Source organism: Acanthopagrus latus, chromosome 17, assembly GCF_904848185.1.
Source record: "Acanthopagrus latus isolate v.2019 chromosome 17, fAcaLat1.1, whole genome shotgun sequence".
In the NCBI taxonomy this organism is placed as follows: Eukaryota; Metazoa; Chordata; class Actinopteri; order Spariformes; family Sparidae; genus Acanthopagrus; species Acanthopagrus latus.
This window is the reverse complement of record NC_051055.1, coordinates 5,543,747-5,563,653: the sequence shown is the minus strand read 5'-3', so window position 1 is coordinate 5,563,653 and position 19,907 is coordinate 5,543,747. Positions and strand designations below refer to the sequence as shown.

At 39.9% G+C, this 19,907-nt stretch overlaps 2 protein-coding genes across 6 annotated transcripts; one reads left to right on the top strand and one right to left on the bottom strand.

The window, feature by feature from the left end:
• Positions 1 to 2,419: 2,419 nt before the first annotated feature.
• Positions 2,420 to 5,713, bottom strand: LOC119006085 (zinc finger protein 706). 2 transcript variants are annotated; one of them, XM_037074440.1, is made up of 4 exons: positions 5,555 to 5,713; positions 4,385 to 4,533; positions 3,872 to 3,985; positions 2,420 to 2,822 (listed from the first exon to the last, which is right to left on the bottom strand). In XM_037074440.1, exons 2-3 carry the CDS (start codon positions 4,517 to 4,519, stop codon positions 3,890 to 3,892), a joined length of 231 nt encoding a protein of 76 aa, XP_036930335.1. In that variant the 5' UTR covers positions 4,520 to 4,533; positions 5,555 to 5,713; the 3' UTR covers positions 2,420 to 2,822; positions 3,872 to 3,889. The 2 variants fall into 2 exon arrangements, with proteins under 2 accessions (XP_036930335.1, XP_036930334.1); XM_037074439.1 differs by having other exon boundaries at positions 2,420 to 3,985.
• A 796-nt stretch (positions 5,714 to 6,509) lies between these two features.
• LOC119006084 (grainyhead-like protein 2 homolog) lies at positions 6,510 to 19,733 on the top strand. 4 transcript variants are annotated; one of them, XM_037074436.1, is made up of 15 exons: positions 6,510 to 6,863; positions 7,524 to 7,710; positions 7,818 to 8,258; positions 8,377 to 8,438; positions 10,086 to 10,344; positions 10,508 to 10,619; positions 11,436 to 11,530; positions 15,602 to 15,760; positions 15,899 to 15,956; positions 16,202 to 16,341; positions 16,453 to 16,490; positions 16,816 to 16,898; positions 17,008 to 17,093; positions 17,595 to 17,659; positions 18,579 to 19,733. In XM_037074436.1, the coding sequence occupies exons 1-15, from the start codon at positions 6,850 to 6,852 to the stop codon at positions 18,691 to 18,693; spliced, it is 1,914 nt and encodes a 637-aa protein (XP_036930331.1). In that variant the 5' UTR covers positions 6,510 to 6,849; the 3' UTR covers positions 18,694 to 19,733. The 4 variants fall into 4 exon arrangements, with proteins under 4 accessions (XP_036930331.1, XP_036930333.1, XP_036930329.1 ...); XM_037074438.1 differs by having other exon boundaries at positions 6,513 to 6,863; positions 10,086 to 10,242; XM_037074434.1 differs by having other exon boundaries at positions 6,515 to 6,863; positions 16,813 to 16,898.
• The last annotated feature ends 174 nt before the right edge of the window (positions 19,734 to 19,907 follow it).

The following is a 19,907-nucleotide window of genomic DNA, read 5'->3' as shown; positions in this document are numbered from 1 at the left end:
ATGTCATACTGAAGTCTGAAGTCATTTGTGATAATAATGATAGAATTTGTAGTAGCTGTAGCAGTGATATGAATATAATTAGCATGAATATGTAGGTCACAAAATACAGTCTTAAATATCACATGCACATAGGAAGTCAAGGAGAACTAGAACTGAAAGGTTATTTAAGTCAGTGTTTGTTCTTAGGTCGTTTACTACTTTGACAAAGTGCTGTCTCTGCTATGTTGGGCTCTAAAACCAAACTGAAATGTCTCAAAGATGTCACTATTTAAAAAAAAAAAAAAAAGAGTGTACTGGATTAAAAACGACTTTTTCTAAAATCTTAGCCAAAAAAGAGATATGATATGGGTCGTAATTATTAAAATCTGAGTTGAAAACAGTCAGTATTGTGTATGTATCATAAATTACTCATTTGTGGTTGAATAAAATGTTTCTGAGAAAAGACTTGAGAAATGTCACTAACAATAATGAGAGTAATAATAATACTGATTGTACATTTAAACATGTACAAAATGTAACCCCAAACTTCACAAAGTGGATCCTTGAAGAACATTTCTGCTACTGAAAAGGTTCCTCCACAGCAGCAATGGTGAGGAACCCCATCAGGTTCCTCGAGGCTGCTCTCCTCTACTCCTCTACCTTGAGGCTTTTAATTCCCTGCTCTCTTGTGTAACTTTTACCTTTGTCTTGATCTTGAATCACTTTACAGTCTTGATCCAGGCTTGATCCAGTGCTACAGGGGTTATTAAACTTAACCCTTCTTATTAAAGTAGTACCACATTGTTATTTTAGTGCATGCATATGCAGTAGTAGTATCTGAGTGTTGTGTATTCAGGGGTTTCCCCTCTTGCTTCTGGATGCATCTGTTAAAAATGAGATTGTCCATCCAAATATTATTTTGGATCCAGGTAGATAGAGGTTTTTTTTTTTTTTTTAACAGTATCAAAGAATATATTGGTATACTGCTGAGAAAAAAAAAGGAAAAAAATACAGAAAATACAGAAAACAGAATACAAAAAACACTGAAAAGGAGAATATTTACACTTACAATATGTGTAGGTCAGGCATCATGCCCAGGTATGCATATCTGTGTACCAGTTATAGTTTAACCACATACAATACAGTAAGTTTATCCAGTAGTGGAATATAACTAAGAATATTTACTTTAGCTGTTGAAAAATTCTCCTTCTTCTTCAGTAAAGGATCTGAATACTTTTTCACCACAAAGTATAACTAAGTATAAATCCCTCACAAGTGCTGTGTTTCTATATTGCTTCATCTTCTTCTATACATGTATTTTGATATGTAAGCATGTATGTTCATATAATATATGTGCTTGTATTTGTGTTTATGGGATTGCGTGTCACTGGAAACATGTTCTAAGCAACAAACAGTGGATTCATATATCAAGAGTGTAACTAATAATAAACCAGCATTATTAGTGTGTCAGTTCTTGTAACTTTCCACCAACACTGTGATTCATTATAAGCTTCATGCTACATTTCTCTCTCCTAAATACAGAACTTATTTGATCACAAGCCTTGTGGATAATCAACTGCTAGGGGTCTTGTTCTCACACTGGGGTACAAACTAACAAGCTAATAAATCTCATTGCTGAGGCTCAATGTATTGGTCTAGAGCTTTAACTTAAAGGACTGGAAGAACAGAGGTATATGAGGAAGTTATGTATTACACTGATTAAAATCCTCCATCTTTACAGTTTATATATGGTGCCATAACATTAGTAGTGACTGTACACTACTTAAATGGGGCTATTTTAATGTTTCACTTGATATCATATCTGAATTTTTACTTTGTGAATATTTTGCTCCCCAACAACAATGTGACATGTTTCATTTGATTTTGGCTCACGCTCCTCTAGACATACTACAGTACACATCAAATATTGTTTGCTACGTGGTGCACTATTCTGCAGCGACAGCTACTAGGACTTCCTGGGGGTCATGTGGTGGTGGGTCACACAACGCTTCAACTTGCTCGAACTGGCTCTGGGGAGTTTAGGTCGGGTGACAAATGCCCAGCCGTTTCATGATGGACAACAACCTGCTGAATATGGGTGGTGACCACACAGGTACCACAGATACTTTTTGGATGCCTCCAATGTGAATCTTTGGCGGATGGAAAGATGAGACACAGTGGTTCCTCTGACAGCCCTCAGATGTCCCTGGAGCTGTGTTGTAGTGGGGTCCTGGTCATCTGCCTTGTGACTTGAGGGGCAACACTACGAGGCCTTTCATGCACCAGTAATAAAATATACATACAACAAAAAATAATTAAATAAATATTTTTTTTCCATGCATAAATGTAAGGCTAGTTTACAATTAGCCTTACATTTACAAACTATATAGCTTGTGGAAGTTCACATGCACGAGAAATAAACCACCACCCAACAGCTTAGTAACGGTTCATATAAAATTAACACCTTTATTAAAAGGATATACATAACATTGCTTGGACAAAGATATGATCATTAAAAAAGTAGAAACATGGCTGGTTATCAGTCCAGACTATATAGCACAGTGATACAATATCAGTGGTTAATGACCAACAGGCCCAAATGTATTGAAAATATTTCATTTCTATAAATTATTCATTTGTCTGTTAGCATGCTATGAACAGAAATTAATATAAAAATAAGAACCAAAGCTCACTTACAGTGTAATGTAGTTCAGACTTTAAATGCAGGTTCAGAGTCAAAACATTTGTGCACCATCATGACAGAATCACTCTAAAGAATGTGGGACTGCACTTGGGATCGTTGTCACATATGCCATTAAGATGACAGTTTAAGACAGCTTCCACTGCAAAAATACAATAGTGAAAAACTAAATCATTTTCAAATACTACGGTGGAACACAGATTTATGCCACATACTTCCTTTTACAGTGAATAAACTTGGAGGATACGAATAGGTCAGTTACAACACCCAGTGCAAACTTAATATATTCACCCTACTTCACTCAACAGACCATTTCTTCCAGGGAGAATGATCATTAAATATTTAATGCAGTCAGGAGTTGAAGAAATTGTATAATGGAAGGGTTTGCTATGAGCTGATTTGCAGTGCTCTTTTGTGAACTTCTGCAACATAGTTGCACATGAGAAAATTTCACAGTTGACATGAACTGATGATACTTTCATGGAAATCTGAGGGGAAAATGCGATGCACAATTTCAGTGCCCGTGTAGTACAGCATGTCCAAAATTCTTCAGATTAACAAAAACTACAGACTTGTCTTCAATATTCTGAAATTATCAAGAGAATAAATCAGTGTGTTTGTAAGTAAATCTGAATCTACTCATAAGAACACATTGCCGGTTTTGGGAGTGTCTTTCCAAGCACATTATTAACTTCAAAGTCATGCTGAATAAATTGTAATTACGAGCCTAACCATGGTACATCACAAATTATATTCACGCAAAAATTCCATAATGGGTTACACAGTACAATGGATAGCCATTTCCAATTCATGTTTTATGAAACGGTGGGAGCCCTGAGATTGTGTAATGGTGCTAAAGCCCATGGACAAGCTGGTTTTGTGGGCACAACATTTTTAAATGATCAGATAGAAGTTTTGCATACAATCAACGACAGAACGTTTAATTTGTTTGCACAAGCCCAAATAGAATAGGGTAGCTGTCTACTAGTGTGTCTACCATCAGTAGTGGTCCCTGCTTGAATTTTGAGTGAGAATAGTTTTGCTGAAAGTCCAATCAAGTGGACCTCCTTACATAAACACCCATATATCAATTACCAAATTGAGCAGCATGAAGCACTTAAGTTTTTTTCATTTTATCTGAAACATTGTTAAATGTATGAGCCTGTCCTGAATCAGACCCAACGGTCTTACTCAAAGTAAGAGATCGTGTTACGCCTCCACATCAACCAACTCCGGGGGCATTGGGGACTTTGGATGCTTGCTTTCAAAGTGTTGCTTAAAGGTCTTCGGGTCAGGCATTTGTGTCTGAGAAATTGTGGGAAAGAAAAATAAGAAAAATTAGAAAATCTACATTTACATAAACAGTATGTGAAAACCACAATAAAAATGGTAGCTCTATATTCAGCATCAAGCCAAATTTTGCTTATATACAGGTACATAAATAACACCACAGAAATGTCGATATCTGGCCTTTCAAATCAAGGTCACTTGAACAAAAGTTGCATTAGCCATCACTTACCTACTTTTACCATGTTTTAAAAAAAGCTCTTTACCGAGAACAATTTAATGTATCTCAGTACGGAAGGGATGTGGCTCATTTGCTTGCCACCCAAATATACTGAGTTCCATCCTTACCTCATTGATATATGACACCAAGCTCATCAAAGAATAATTTTATGTTCTTTTTACCATCTAAGCACATACCCGGCACACTGTGCACGTGTATACTAAAGCAGCCTTAGCTGCTGCCTTCTGGTCATGGCCTTTGCTCTTCTTGATGTCTGCCTGCTTTTTGGCATTCTTCTGCTGGGACTGGAACTTCTGGTGCCCACGGGCCATATCTGATGCTAGAGCTGAAGAAATTTGAGGGGATTTGATCAGCACAACACCACGAAGAAGGAGCCATAAATTGAGAAAGAGAAACCTAGCCTGCAAACAATGATTTCTGAGGAGGGGATATATAGGGAAATATAGATTACAGAGAGGCTGAGAGATGCATTAACAGGAAACATAAAGCAGTTACACCAGCTGAGATGAAGCAACCTTGATGGTTATCAATTAAAAGACAGCTGTCTTATGAAATAAAAAAAAAACCCTCAGATGTGCAAGGCAGCAGTGGCTGTAAAACATCTTTTAGAATTAGGTTAACTGCAGCTTAGTGGGTCACATGGATCAGGCAATTAACTTAGAAATTTCCCCTAAGAAAATGTGACTGCAGATTTCCGAACTTATTATACACACACACACACACAACACTAGAACTGGGTCAGTGTTATGGTTCTTATGAACTTTGTTTTTGGTTGATTGTGACGGGTGAGGGACCAATATTTTATCAATACACTGGAAGCGATCATCAGTGCAGTGTCCACTCCTTTCGCTTTTTCTATATGGCCCTACAATGTCGCTACTTGCCAAATCTTTACATTAAAATATCATCCACTCACAAACACTGTGATAGGAGTGAGGTCACTTTTCGACACATTTTGCTGTCATACGGTTAGCTACATCATCACAGCTAACATCCTCTGGTGGACTAGTTTAGCATTCACGTTAGCCAACTTTAGCTAGCCATTGTACATTTAGTTTAAGGGCGACAGTTTCAAAGGACAATCAAGAGCTCTAACGTTTGACGCGGCCGTCCTGGAAACACAAAAGAGCACATATTTTAGTGCATTTATAGCACATACACAACACAAATGTAATGTTATACTAATTAAGAAAGACAAGAATTGTGTTAACATTAGCCGCTTGCTATCGCTGGTGCTAAGTTAGCTTGGCAGAATAGTATGGAGAACACATAGGACTACAGAAAACAGTCATTTTAACAGACAGTCGGTGTTGACATTCATAATTGTTATTTTACAAAAGACTTACCAGTGTAAATTAAATGTCTTTCTGGTGATAGACACTAAAATCAAATTCAAGACACGTTGGGTGAAGTTCCCTGGACCTTCCGCCGCCTCTGCTAATATGTCCTCACTGCGCTAATGCGCATGCCCGAACCACAAACCGTGTTGCCTTCAAGTGTTGTCAGTACTTGTGAAAATGAGGCTTTCACAAAAGATCAATGTGGACCAGTTTAGGACAATTTCTTGCAGCACGCAAACGCAGCATACATTTAATCGGCTTGCTATATTAGACAGCTTCAAGGCCATTTACAAAAAGACAACACAAAGTGTAACAAAGATTGTAAACGTGAAGCAGCCCATTTACCCTGAATATGTCTTAAACCACGTACAACCAAGCACGTTAGTGAATTCCACAGGTATATACACTTCTACCAAGTATATGATGTCATTTTCTGTGTGCGCGTTGTAAAATGAAATGCCGACCACAAGGTGTCACGGTACAGACGACAATGAGGCCAAGTTAACTCAGACCCGTTACTAGTCGTTCCTCCACACTGTATGTTAACACTTGTACAATATAACCACGGTTAAATTAATACATGATCACTGGCATACTAGCTTTAGTGATATTAACTCTGAGTAACATTTCCTCTGATTAACCAACCACTTTCAATACAAATTCTTGAAAATGTCCTAAAACTTACAACGTTTTAAACGAGTCATTCCTTTTTTTTCTCAGTTTCTTCGCAGGTTTGTAGCACAGCACAAGACTGCTGTAAAAAAAACAAAAAAACAAAACAAAAACAAAAACCAAAAAAACCCCCTAAAAAACAAAACAAAAAACCAACACAAACGTCAGAACAAAATTATATTTCACATCCGCGTGTCAAGCACCTCTCTTCATTTCAGGTCACGCTCTCTTGTTATCCACCAATGGGAGGCCGACCGTGCCACCTGTGTGGAAACATCCAACCAATAAGCGAGGCAGCTTTTCGTTTCATTGTTTATGCTGCCTTTTTGATGCTTCAATACCAAATTCACAATTTAACAACTTCCGCCAAACAGGATACAGCCCGGGCCGTGCAACATTTGTAGGTTTCGTTTAAATGTTATTTAGTGAGAATAGGCTCCACATTTATGTGACATCAGAGACATTATTGCCAGATGATTTCATTGGCTGTTTTTGACTGAGAGGCTACATAGAGCCAGCCTCTCGCGCGCCTTCTTTTCTCTCCCACACGAACTTACCTGCACCAACTAGAAAGTCCAGTTTTTCTCTAACAAGTCCTAGACAGCGTCAGACAGAGTCCTGGAAGCAACATGGATCAGGACAGGTAAGAGAAAATCATTCAGTCTAATAAACTTTGTAGTTCACTTTTTACATTGCTTAAAATACTAGGGATGTCTTTAATCTTTTTGTTCTGGACATAGGCAGCAAGGTTGTATGTATTCTTTATGTAGATTCTATGAGGAGGACTTTTTATTTTTATTTTTATCAAGCATGGAAGTACAAATTAAAGGCCCTAAATTACCAAAATGAATGTAATGGTAAAGTTAATATGTATTATATTATGAAAACCTTACTGTAATTCATTGAGGTTGAGTTTAGTGTTCCTTTATTTACAACCTTTGCACTATAGTTATTGATAAAGATTTGTGACTTACCTATGGAAGTTGAGAACTGCGTCCCTTCCTGCCAGCTTCTCTAAATACTTTGTAAATGTGAAAGATAACTCAAGCTAGCTTGACATTTTTAGAGCAAATCACTGCATCTGTTTATTTGATTTAATGTGATATACAAGCAGTTATTCTCACAATTTAACTTAGATAAACACTCCCCACATGGAGTGGGAGATTAGACTGAAGCTTGGTGAGAAACGGCCTGGGGCACAGTCTGTGGCTTGGCAGACGTTACTTCTGTTAATGACAGATTGGCTTTGCGGTAACAGCATGGCTTATTGTCTCCTCTTCCCATTTTCCTGTCATCCTGGCAGTAAACGGCTGGTGGTGGTGGTACCAAACGAAGTGATGGTGCCGCCACGCAGAGTGTTCAGCAGTGAGGATGAGGCTTGGAGGAATTACCTGGAGAATCCACTGACTGCTGCCACTAAGGCCATGATGAGCATTAACGGAGATGAGGACAGTGCAGCAGCACTGGGGCTACTGTACGACTACTACAAGGTGTGGAAAGCACGACATTACAGCCAGACTAATGCCATAATAAGATGATTTTCACCTGTTTGATTTGTTTCAGATCTTATTTTTTGTATTTGCTCTAACCCCGTCAGGTTCCCAGAGAGAGGAGACGTGCCTCCAGTGCTACTAAACCTATAGACCCCTCTGCTGTTGGACCTGACAACTGCGGGAGCTTGGAGATGCTCGATCACCATCTTCAGGCTTTGCGATCCATGCCCGTCAACCTCTCCCTAAACAATAGTTCCACTACAGAACATCAGGGCTCCAAGTATGAAGGTACCTGCCTCGCCAGAGATGCTAGTGGGGGAGATGGTAAAGGTGGAGGTGAAGCGGCTCTTTCTCTGGTCAAGACAGAAGGCCAGACGTCTATCAGAGTGTCCTGTTCGGGAGGTGCCTACCAAGAAGAACCCAGAGAGCAGATAAGGATGGTTTATGAGCAGCACAGCCACTATGATTTGCCCCTCACTGGGTACTTGAAAGATGAACAGAGGAGCACTCCTGACAGCACATATGAGGACGCTGCTGAAGGAGAGGTGAGACTTGATATTTACAGGGGGAGATGGTATCATTTCATGCATTTTAAACCAGGATCACATTTGCAGGAGTTTGTAGTTCCACTATTGTCAATTTCCTGCTTTTCTTCTTTGACAGATGTACCACAGAAGTCCCTCTTCAGGTGTTGATGAATTCCGCTACAGTCTAGGTCCATCAGTGTAAGTTAAAATTCACATGTAAGCAAAATAATTAAACCCAGACACATGTAAGAGATTCACAGTGGTTTTATGTGTGCGTATGATGTTCTGATGTGTTTATCAGGTGTTAAAGGATAAGGTCTGCATTATTTTGTGAAAAGACCAACCAAGTCCAACTCTGAATGCTTCTCTAGACCTCCTCAGCCTTTCTGTGGCTCCCATTCCTACTGAAGATGGAGATCCACAGAGAACTTTATGTTTACCTGGGTCACAATATGATAACAATGACGATTATATAATAATCATAATAATACTTTTGATTATTATTATTATTATTATTATTATTATTATGGCAAATTGCCATAAAAGTGACTTAAAAGTGATCAGCAAAATCTTAATAAGTACTAAATTGGACAAGGAGCCAATAATACAGGAGTAAATCACTATTTTCAGCTGTAGATTAACACACATATGCACAAGCATTAACTGTATATTGGTGGGACAGTTTATGTTGGATTTAGTCAACATGAAATGCAGCCTGTGTGTTCATGGTAAGGATGGAACAACAGTGTGGCTTCCTCATGTATTTTTAATAGTTTTTTTTAGACAGAAAATGTAGCTACAGCAGAAAGAAGGCCTTGGGTTGCTTATTATTTACTTCGAGGCACCAATTCAGTGTTTGTTTTGATCTTTTCTATGGGATTTGCTGACAATTTTAATTAAAAAAAAAGTAATATCTTGGACTCATCAGCTAAAAGCAGATGTCCTAATATCCTTCGTACAATCGTATGATTCTCAAAGGTGAACCTAGTCCCATCCTTGCTTGTAAATCCTTCATACCTAATCGGATATTGTCGCCTGTCACAAATGAAGCTGTTTACTTGTGGAACTTGTTTCAAATTTGGTGTTTGCATAATTTATAATATGCATATATGTACTAAAAGGAAGGATGATGACGTAAACCATCAGATATACTGTGTTTGCACTGTTTTTGATTGAGCATTTGTCAAAAAGGATTAGCAAAACTGAAAAATCAGCAAAAAAAAGATGCTGACAATAATGATAAAATCACTAAACCAATAAAACATTAAGAATAAGTAAAACAATTAAAATGAAAAGTGAATAAATGAACTAATAGAAGAACAGCTTGAAGTTAAACAAGATGAAATTAAAAATTTAAATTGCCTTGAGGATAAAACTGAGACAACCCATAGACTGTTCTGCATGTTATTCCGGGTTGCAGGTGCACAATGAGAAAAACTGGATTTACCGAGCTCTGTAAAAACAGCTGGCACCTGAAGTACAATCCTTTTTATTTGAGCGTGTTCTATAAGATTCCACAGTAAAAGACTGCCCCAAAGTAATTTAAGAGGGTAAAAAAAGAGCAAGGTCCAATAAATGAATAAAACCCTGTGTGTGTCATGCCTTACAGAGACAGGGTCACCCAACCGTAGAATGTACATCATAATTATGAGTTTTATACTTGTCACCAGTAATAAATCTCAGTGCAGAGTGATCAACGGCATCCAAGGACTTCAGAGTTGTAGCTGAAACATGCATGTGTACAGTACCATCATAAGACTAGACTTTGGTGTAATCTACATAAGGACTACTTCTTTATTTGAGGAGGTACTCAACCTTTTCCCACGCATGCTTCTGTACTTACAGTGACAGTTTCCAGTACTCTCTGGAGGCCAGCATGTCTCTGCGGCCGCGGCAGGGAGAAGGACCCATGGCATATCTGAACCGGGGCCAGTTCTACGCTTTGACATTGTCCAAGACCAGTTTCACATCGTCCCTATGTCAGGCCAGGGGCAAAGTGCGGGTGAGTGGACTGACGCCGTCACACAGGCCTGATGGGAGCCCGTCCAATAGTGAGCAATGCACCATCGGAGGCTCTGAGCTGCAGCAGGACAGTATTGTACAGGTGAGGGAGGGGAGATAGTACATGGAGAGTAGGTGGAGAGTAGATGTTGAGGGTTTTACTGTTAGCTTGATATTGGGCGCTGTTGTGGTATTTGTTTTTGATCAAATTTCTTTCCGTTCTAGCCTGATAGAACTATAATATATTTTATGTGTCTTTGCTTCAGAGTGTTATCATGGTTGTCTTTGGGGAAGAAAAGTGCAGAGATGAGCAGCTGAAGAATTGGAAATACTGGCACTCCCGCCAGCACACTGCCAAACAGAGAGTCCTGGACATCGGTATGATGACTATCTCTTATCCTTCCCACTGACAAGGCTGATGGGTTTTACAAGTCGAACAGATGGGGAATGGGCCCAGATATGCACGCACACACACAGACTTCAGTATTGAATATCACACACATCTAAGCTCCACAAAAGTGTGAGGTAAAAAGAGTAAGCAGGTGGCAAACCTACAGAAGCCTCCAGGAGAATCCGTCACATGTCCTGAGGTGAAACCCGACTCAATTTGAATAACTGTCGATTCTAGATTGTCCCAGGACTACAGTGAAGAAACAGCCAATGAGTTTTCATTTGAATAGACGTTAAGAGGAGAAATGGGTGGGGGCCTGGACTGAGGCCATATCCTGAATGATCAGCAAGAAACAGGCCTCAGCCTGTGGTTGAAACCTCATGGAATGAAGAAGAGATCTCAAACACGGGTTTTGTCAGTGGCAAGTTGATGCCAGTACCATGGTAAAATCTTATACCTAAGTTGGTGGATAAAAATTTGCAAGTGTGAAGTGAATGTTTTAGGAAGTAGCAGTGGGAATTTTTTTATTCATTTGGAACTTAATTTGTTACCAGAATTTTTTCAAGGGTGAAAAAATCCCAGATTATGATGTGATTGTGTGATTAGTTGTACCTTGACCAGCTACAAGAGTGAAATGCAAATTACACAATGATGTAAAATAACTGAGTAATCCATTAATTTAATAAATTGTAAATACTTGAGTACTTTTATGTTTAATTCTTGAAAGTATCCTGAAACATTTGAATGAGGGCCAACTCCAAATCTCAGCATCTGATCCATTCTTATCCTGACTTTATATGCAGCTGACTACAAGGAGAGCTTCAGCACGATCGGGAACGTGGAGGAAATTGCCTACAACGCTGTCTCTTTCACGTGGGATGTCAGTGAAGAAGCGAAGGTAAAAAAGCTGAAAAAAGATATGATCTACACGTAAAACTGTTAAGTCGTCATTCTCTTGCCTTCATGTTGTCATTGAGTCAGGCGGATGATAATTAGGATTTATCATATTATTCTTTGGTTAGTGCAAAACTTGTATCCACTTGTGGGAGGAATTGCTCAAGGAAGCAACAGGAGTTTGAGTACCAGAGTACTTTTCAGCAGTAGAGGCTCTCAGTCTGTACTCAACTGTTTATGGACTGTTAACACCTCAGGGTATCAGAATAGTTGGTGGAGCCTTGTAGCAGGCTCCTCCATCTACCCCCAGCCTCTTTGTCCCACATCCCCATTCTCTTGCTTTGTGTTGGGTCATGATTTGGCAGACAATGCCAGCAAGTGGAAACAGACCTTGAAGGACACTCGGATTTCACCTTCATAAAGGTGGGCAGTTAAATGAAGACACACTTCAAACAATGTGTAAACGCATACACATCCACACACACAGTGTCAGCCCAGCCTCAGGGTGTACTGGGCTCAGAAGGTGGGGTTGTGGCTTCGTTCAGCTTTAATTAAAACTCCACAAACAGATTTATTGTTAGAGAGCTTTGTGGATTTGTGGGTAAATATTTACTGTTGGGGATAAACCTTCACAATGCTTTAAGGTGTGTTCAGGTGGTGCTATGATAATACAGCCTCAAGCTGACCATAATGATGTAAGCTCACCACAGAAAATACAAGCAAGAAACGCATCATGTTCATTATTTTTTTCAGACATTCCTTCAGTTTTCGTTGGATTTCCATCTTCATCGCAGCTACACACTCCAGCTTTAGAATTCTTATTGTTACAGCTTTCTGCATTTCATCTCAAAGTAAGTTAGTCCAGTACATCTGTGGAATTCATGAGAGACAAAAGTGATGCAGAAGAGGTGGAGGGATCCTGCCTTGAAATCGCCAAAATGGAGTCAAGTTGTTGTGTTTGTTAGGATGTATCTGCCTGGTGAACGTCCACATTAGAGCCTCACTATGACTAGTTTTTGGGGCCATTGCTGATACTGATATAAGAGAGTGAAAAATTCCAATATCGATATCAAAGGTCAACATTTTTGGTTCCTGGTGAAATGTCTTGACAACAATCGGATGGATTACCATTACATTTTGTAAAGACACACAAGTTCTCCATAGGTTGAATTTTAGCATCTCTAGGATAAAATCAATATTATCTGTGGGTGTGATGCATCGTGTGTGTGTGTGTGTGTGTGTGTGTGTGTGTGTGTGTGTGTGTTTGTTTGTGTCTAGCACCATAATCAGGTCAAAATGTAACTGTGACCCAGATCAACCTGCTACCTGCAAAACTAATGACATTCCCATTAGCCTCAGCTCAACTTTATGTTCAGTCCTAACTGACAAATTAGTATGTTTATGCTAATGCACACAACTAAAATGGTACATAAGGTTACATCTGCCATACATCAGATTGTTAGCTTTTTCATTGTGATCATGTTGTCATGATTCCATTTGCATTTCCCTCAAAGCACTACAGTGCAAGCCTTACAGAGGAGTTTGCATGGCTGCAGATGTTTAGAGACTGTATGAAAATGATAGTGGTTAGGAGGGGAGCTGCCCCCAAGAGACATATTGATCCCGTTAGCTTGTGATTGTTGTTTAAAATGTGTGAATTGTTTTACTGATGTAATACCTAACAATGGACAGTTCATTGCACAGACCATCATTTAAGTTGTGTTATATGTGATCTTTCCAAATTTTCCATATTATGATACATTTGAAATCCTTCCCAAATATTGCAAAATGAAAGGATAAATTCACCCAGAAATTAAGTTGTTTAGGGGAATACTCAACTACACTGCATTTTCATTTTTGGGGCGAACTTTAGTTCCATCCAGCCAGTCAGTCATTACTCTCTTCAGGTCACACTTTTTCAGCCCTGTATGTCTCCTGAGCTAAAGGGTGACAGAAACACTCCCCTGAGTATTTGATTTATAATCAGAGTAGTGAGTGCTTGGTGGTGAGCAGGTTGACAGATTTTGTTGACCGTGAATGTATGGCTGTGCTGTCTGAAGCACACCAGATGATCATTATCAGCCTTGCTGCTGCACTCTGTGCAGATGCCTCCACACGAACAGAGCTGCCTGAAAATAAGGTGGAAGAGGTTGAGAGTGAACACCTCTGTTATTGGGAGGAAATAGGTGGGCTAACATGTCACTGCTGTGCTCTCTCTCTCTCTCTCTCTCTCTCTCTCTCTCTCTCTCTCTCTCTCTCTCTCTCTCTAAGTAAATAATACATTTTAGTATAGTAAAAATTTTTTTCTCCAAATAATTGGATGTCCAGTTAGGCTCTGGTGGGGCTTATATACACAATTGGTATTTTGTGTGCAAATTATCCCTTTTCCTTTGTCGCCTGGCAACAGCAGAGCCATGCCAAAAAAAAAAAAGTAATCATCCTGGAGTAATGAGGAATAGTGTGAAATCTGTCGGAGGGGAGATGAGTTGCTTCCTGCACCATGACTCTGTTTTCGTGTTGGTTGGTTGGTTTGTTTGTGCCTGGTTGAGCGGATGGCACTGAAAAGCCATTTACCAGTGCCCTCATGAACTTCTTTTTCGTATTTGAATGCTGACACATACAGTAAAGGCAAAACACAACAAACCTCCTACACACACACACACACACACACACACACACACACACACACACACACACACACACACACACACACACACACACACACACACAGATGCTAGCCGCAACACATCCAGTGCTTCTGGAGAAATTTAAATGGCTTGAGTCTGCTGAAGTGTGATCCGTGGAGGTGTGTAGGAGGCTCATCTGTGCTCCAGGCCTTTTTTTTCAGCAATCAGCAGTCACCTCTGCAGGTTGAGACACGATGCTGCTGATGAATACTGGGAAAACTGCTGTCGAGCTGCGGTGACAAATATTTACCGTTAGTCGGGCTTGTCAGTCCTGTTTAACTGGAAAATCTGTCAGTTTCTATTGGTTTAGATCGTTTGGCATTAAACAGCTATCACCGTTAATCATGGGAATCTGCTCAGTCATGTAACCACATCTCAAGTTGACTTTGTTTAAAATGGTCCTACTGTACAGTGATCTGGGAAAGATTTTGTGAATTCTGCTTTTATCTTGCAAGCTCTTAAAAGATTCAGCGGATCAGCAGCACTGCATCATACAACATTATACGTCTACTACATTATTTAGTGATTTTGGAGCAAGGCCTTGCATTTCTAGAAGCTCGGCACAGTGACGTCTGGATGGATAGTAAAGCACCAGTGATTCAGTAATTCAGCGCACAAAACACACCATATTCTACATTATATCATTCATTCAAGTGTTTGGTTGCCATGTAAGACATTAAACATAAGGAGTGTTGAGAAGTGGTGTGACATACATGCCTTTGGCCTGTGAACTGCTGCTGCTGTTGACTCATGAGCGTCTCACACATCACTGCACCATTTATGAGTCAGGCGGAGAATCACTAGGGAACGAAGATCTCAATTCGATTTGACTCTACTGCGAACCAGACTGTCTATAAAACTTGCTGAGCTGATGTCAGATGAATAGCAGGTTCCACATGTTTAAAATAAGTACATAAGTAAAACCTTTTATTATCGGCTCTAAGCTTTAAGTCCCTCTGCTGTCAAAAATGAGCTTTTGTCCTTTGTGTATCATACTCAGTTGACCCTGGTTGGTAGCGTTTGGACAACGGAGAGTGGATTTCACCCATTTAGTGCAGTTTCTCCTTATTTTTTTAGCCTCCACCAGTGTAACTTTTATCAGACATATTCTCAATCAGAAGTGACAACAGTGGTGACAACGAAGCCAGGTGTTTTTCTATTTCCATTTGTTTAATGATGAATACAAGTTACTGCTACCTGGTGGTATGGAGAGGTATTTTTGTGGCGTGTTCAAGTGCAGCTTTTTGGCCATCACACAGGTGACATGAGATGAGCCAACTTTGAGCCATCATACCTACTAGTTCCTTGATGTTTGTCTGGTGTGTCTTTGTGTCTTTAACACCTCTAGAAATGGACTGCATCTTATTTTATGTTTTTTTGTTTTGTAGGTCTTCATCTCAGTGAACTGTCTGAGCACAGACTTCTCCTCGCAGAAGGGTGTGAAGGGGATGCCTCTGATAATCCAGATAGACACATACAGCTACAATAGCTGCAGTAGCAGGCCCATTCACAGGGCCTTCACTCAGATCAAGGTCTTCTGCGACAAGGTGAAGATGGAATTATCAGGCAGGCACCTACACTGTCTGGTCAATAAATCATTTGGACTTGGATGAATTACTTTTTTTCTGTTACTGTCTTTTAGTCTGCCTTTTTTCTGTCAAGTCAGCCCCTTGTGTGTTTTGCAGGGTGCTGAGAGGAAGCTTCGTGATGAGGAGAAGAAGCAGCTCAGGAAGAGGATGAAAGGTAAAAATTTTCTTTTTGCTAAATAATGGAATTAATGATGTTAATAACTTATAATTTTGTGTACAGAAATAGTTGATGAGCTTGATTTGTAATCCACTGAAACAAGGTTACAAAACGCTTTTCAGGAAATTACAAAATTGAATAGAAGAGCACAGCAGAAGTCAGATGTAATCAAATCTTATCAAATCTGCACTTGGAGTGGTTGCCAGGCAACTGATGTTAAGTTCATGCTCTGTCTGGACTAGGGAAACATGGCAGCTCGGGGCCGACCTCTCCCATTAAGAGGGCTGAAAACACATTGCTCAAAACCTTGCTAGACCTGGACTCCCAGCCTGTCCTCTTCATCCCTGATGTCCACTTTGGAAACCTACAGAGGGCGGGGCAGGTGAGGGGCCCCTGACTGTCAAACATACAAGGAATGTTTAGTCCAGTCATTGTACAGTCTTGCGGTGTGCCTCATGTTGCATTTTATTATTTTTTTTTACTCTACTTGCAGGTGTTTGCTTTTAACACTGAGGAGGTCAAAAAAGATGGGTGAGTATTGTACTCTTACCTTATCTTAACATAACAGTTCAGGTTTGTGCTTAACTTTAATGTGTGCACTGTGCTCACTGCAGCATGTGCACTTGTGTAACAGTTAATTTTTTAATAAGAGGTTCAATAATCCCTGATGTCTTTGGAATTATAAACCTCTACAAGTATCAAACTGTGTAGCACAAAACAGGAATAAAATGTCTCTAATGGTTAGAAAAATTAGACAATCATAGCCAGGATCCAGTCGTATTTCATTTTAAATGATGATGACTATGGCGATGGCAATGACGCCGATGATCGTGTGTGTGCATGTATGTGTCAGAAGTGTTCTAGTGAGAAGGATGTCATGTGCGGCTGAGGAAGATGTTGGTCCACCTCAGCCCAAGAAGTCCAAAGTGGACAAGAGAGGTTTGTAAATATCACATATCAGTTATTCATCATCTACCTTATTATTAGTATCATTATTATTATTTGACTGAATTATTTATTTTTACTTGTCCATTTCGTGCCTCATCAGTTCTGCTGTATGTGAGGAAGGAGTGTGATGAAGTGTTTGATGCCTTAATGCTGCAAACCCCAACCCTCAAAGCTTTGATGGAGGCAGTAAGTATCGATGACCTGTTGTTTTAAGCGCTTCTGGCTAAAAGGATTATAAGACAAACACACTGCATCCACTGTGCTTAATGGGATTAGTCAACCCTAGGTCCGTAAAGGTGCAATATGTAAGAATTGTCCAGCACGTGGATTCATATTACAAACAAATAGAGGCCAGTATATCACCAGAGTGACCGCTAGCTGCATGGCTAACTGATCTAACTAGCTAATGGCATCCACAGTTAGCCGCAGTTAGCGGTCCCAACTGGCATTACAAGACCAGACAGGTCAGGACTAGCTGGTTATCATTCTGACTGAAGAAGATGTCTCTACAGCACAATGCAAAGATGTCTTTGACTTGATGTCAAATCTCTTATTTCTTCCTATTCTGTTGATGACTTTAGTTATTTCTTTGATTTTTAATAAATTCTTTTAAAAAAAGACATATAGTTGGGCCTTATTGTCCTTCAGAATGTTCTTAATGTGCTGTTTCTTTATTGTGTTTCACAGATCTCAGAAAAGTATGCAGTGCCTGTTGACAAGATGGCCAAAGTTTACCAAAAAAGCAAGAAAGGGTAAGTGGGTCAAACTTCTGAAACCACCTCAAACACTTTGCCAGCTGCCATAAAACAACATCGGAGAAGCTGCTGTGTTATGCCATAGCATCTACATCGACAGATAAAATTTCAAAATAAACATCCAGGATAGGAGCCACATCATTTCAAAGTGAGTGAATACACATACATTAATACTCCATTCTGTTTTGGGCATTTTTGCTGCTGCCCTGATCGCTGTCCTACTTGATTGGCACACCGGAACGTTTCGGCTGTGATCCGCACCCCTGCAGCGTGCGTACACTATTCTTGTTTAAATGAATGGGAAGACTGGTGTTTCTGCTGTAACACCTGATTTAGTCTGAGTCCTGAGTCTTCAGTCGTGCTCACCTCTCTGCGAGGCTGTTCTCGGCTAAATGCTCACTGATGTTTTGCAGGTAAAGGTATTTAGTCATAAACCAGAGTAGAGGGAAGGTTTATCCATTTCAGATTATCCTGAAGGGGACGTGAATGTCTGAATGTAGTTTCAGACCATTTCCATGGCCCACCAGTTCATAATACACTTCACCCTAAATCACCAATAACCTCACACAGCAGCTTGAGGGAAAGTTAGCCAGTAGGATATATTTTGGAACCATGAGTATTTGTTAACATTTAATGGCAATTCATCCAATAGTTTCACTTTAAGACAGACATTTCACTTTAAGACAAAAAATATGTCAGCCCCATAGAAGCAGAAATGTAAGGGAATCACCAGCATCAGACTGATCCATCCCCTGGGGACAATGAATGTGTGATTGTGACAAAGCATTAGTTTTTGACATATTCCAGTGGTGGATGACCTGCGGACTGGAGCCATGTCGCAAACATGAAGGAGGCTTTTGGCTGCCGTAGTCTTTGCCTTGAATTAAACAGAACACCCTTGTTTTGTCTTCCTCAGGGTCCTGGTGAACATGGATGACAATATCATCCAGCAATACTCCAACGAGGACACCTTCATCCTGGCTATGGAGAGCTCAGCGAACTCCCTGCGCGTCACTCTGTCAGAGATCTGATGGTTGTTTGCCGCAGCAGTGACTGTTGGGTAGACGTGTTCACTGGCGGATGAAGCTTCAGCTGTGCCGTGCATACAAATTGTGAATGCTTCTCACAGTATTAGAGTATTAACAATGCGAAATGTGTTCCTTGAGGAAGGCAGCAGAGGAGTCTCAAGGGTTTGTCGCACTGCATGGATCACTGACCAAACCTCACCTGCTACATTACCTGTTTATTAGACAACTCTTGGGAGTGCCAAGATTTGTGGCTTAGGTGGGAACATGTTTGATTTCTTTTTTTACCTATGAAAGTCTTGACTAGCTGATATAAATTCACTTCTTAATACTTAGTGGACCGGAAGAGATGTATTCATACAAGCCACCACAAAGCATCAAGCCAGCTTGCTGTGGTTTAACAGGCGGACGACACTACAGTGTACAGCAGTTTTATTGGATTAACCGCGGATAGTGCTGTCCGTTTCTTCCTTGAAAGGCTTGATTCAAAAGTCTATGCAAAGACTTTTGTTGGTACTCAACAATTCAAGGTGTGTTGGACTGTTGTGTGTTATGTATGTAATTATTTTTATGTGTCTTAAACCGTTTTCATAATTTTAAGTCAAAGTGAACTTAATCTGATGCTTCTTCTGATGTGTTTGGACCTACTGCCATTATGCACAAAATGTTTGCAATCAGTCCCAGTGAAACAACACATGCTATAATTACATGAGGCACCATTATGGTTGGGGACTACGAGTGCCCAGGATGCTGTTAAACTGTTTTTGCTTCCTCTGTGCATGTGTTTATAGCATCTCCTCTCGCTGAAGAGGCTGCAGTCATTAGTATTTATGACATCAGTTCGAGCCAACCAGTCCATCCATTTACACAACCGTTTTCTGAGGCGGCTGCAAACCATCAGAGCTTAAGAGCCTCATCGCTACGTTCCTACTCACTGCTTGTGTTTACACCTAGTTCATTGACAGCATTTGTATCCTTAATTTCTGTCATGCAACATGATGTACAGTCTTTTAACGAGTCAATAAATATAGTTTTATATGGAGGTACTTATGGCTTCTGTTTTTACTTCTAACAGCAGTTTTATTTGCTACCAAATGGCCAGTACCACTTTCTAATTAGCCCCCCTTTATGAAGGCTTTATACATTGGAATTAAAGACTTTTAATAGTAAATAAATCAATTCTAAGAGCTTTTAATGTATCTGTTGCCAAGTTATTAACA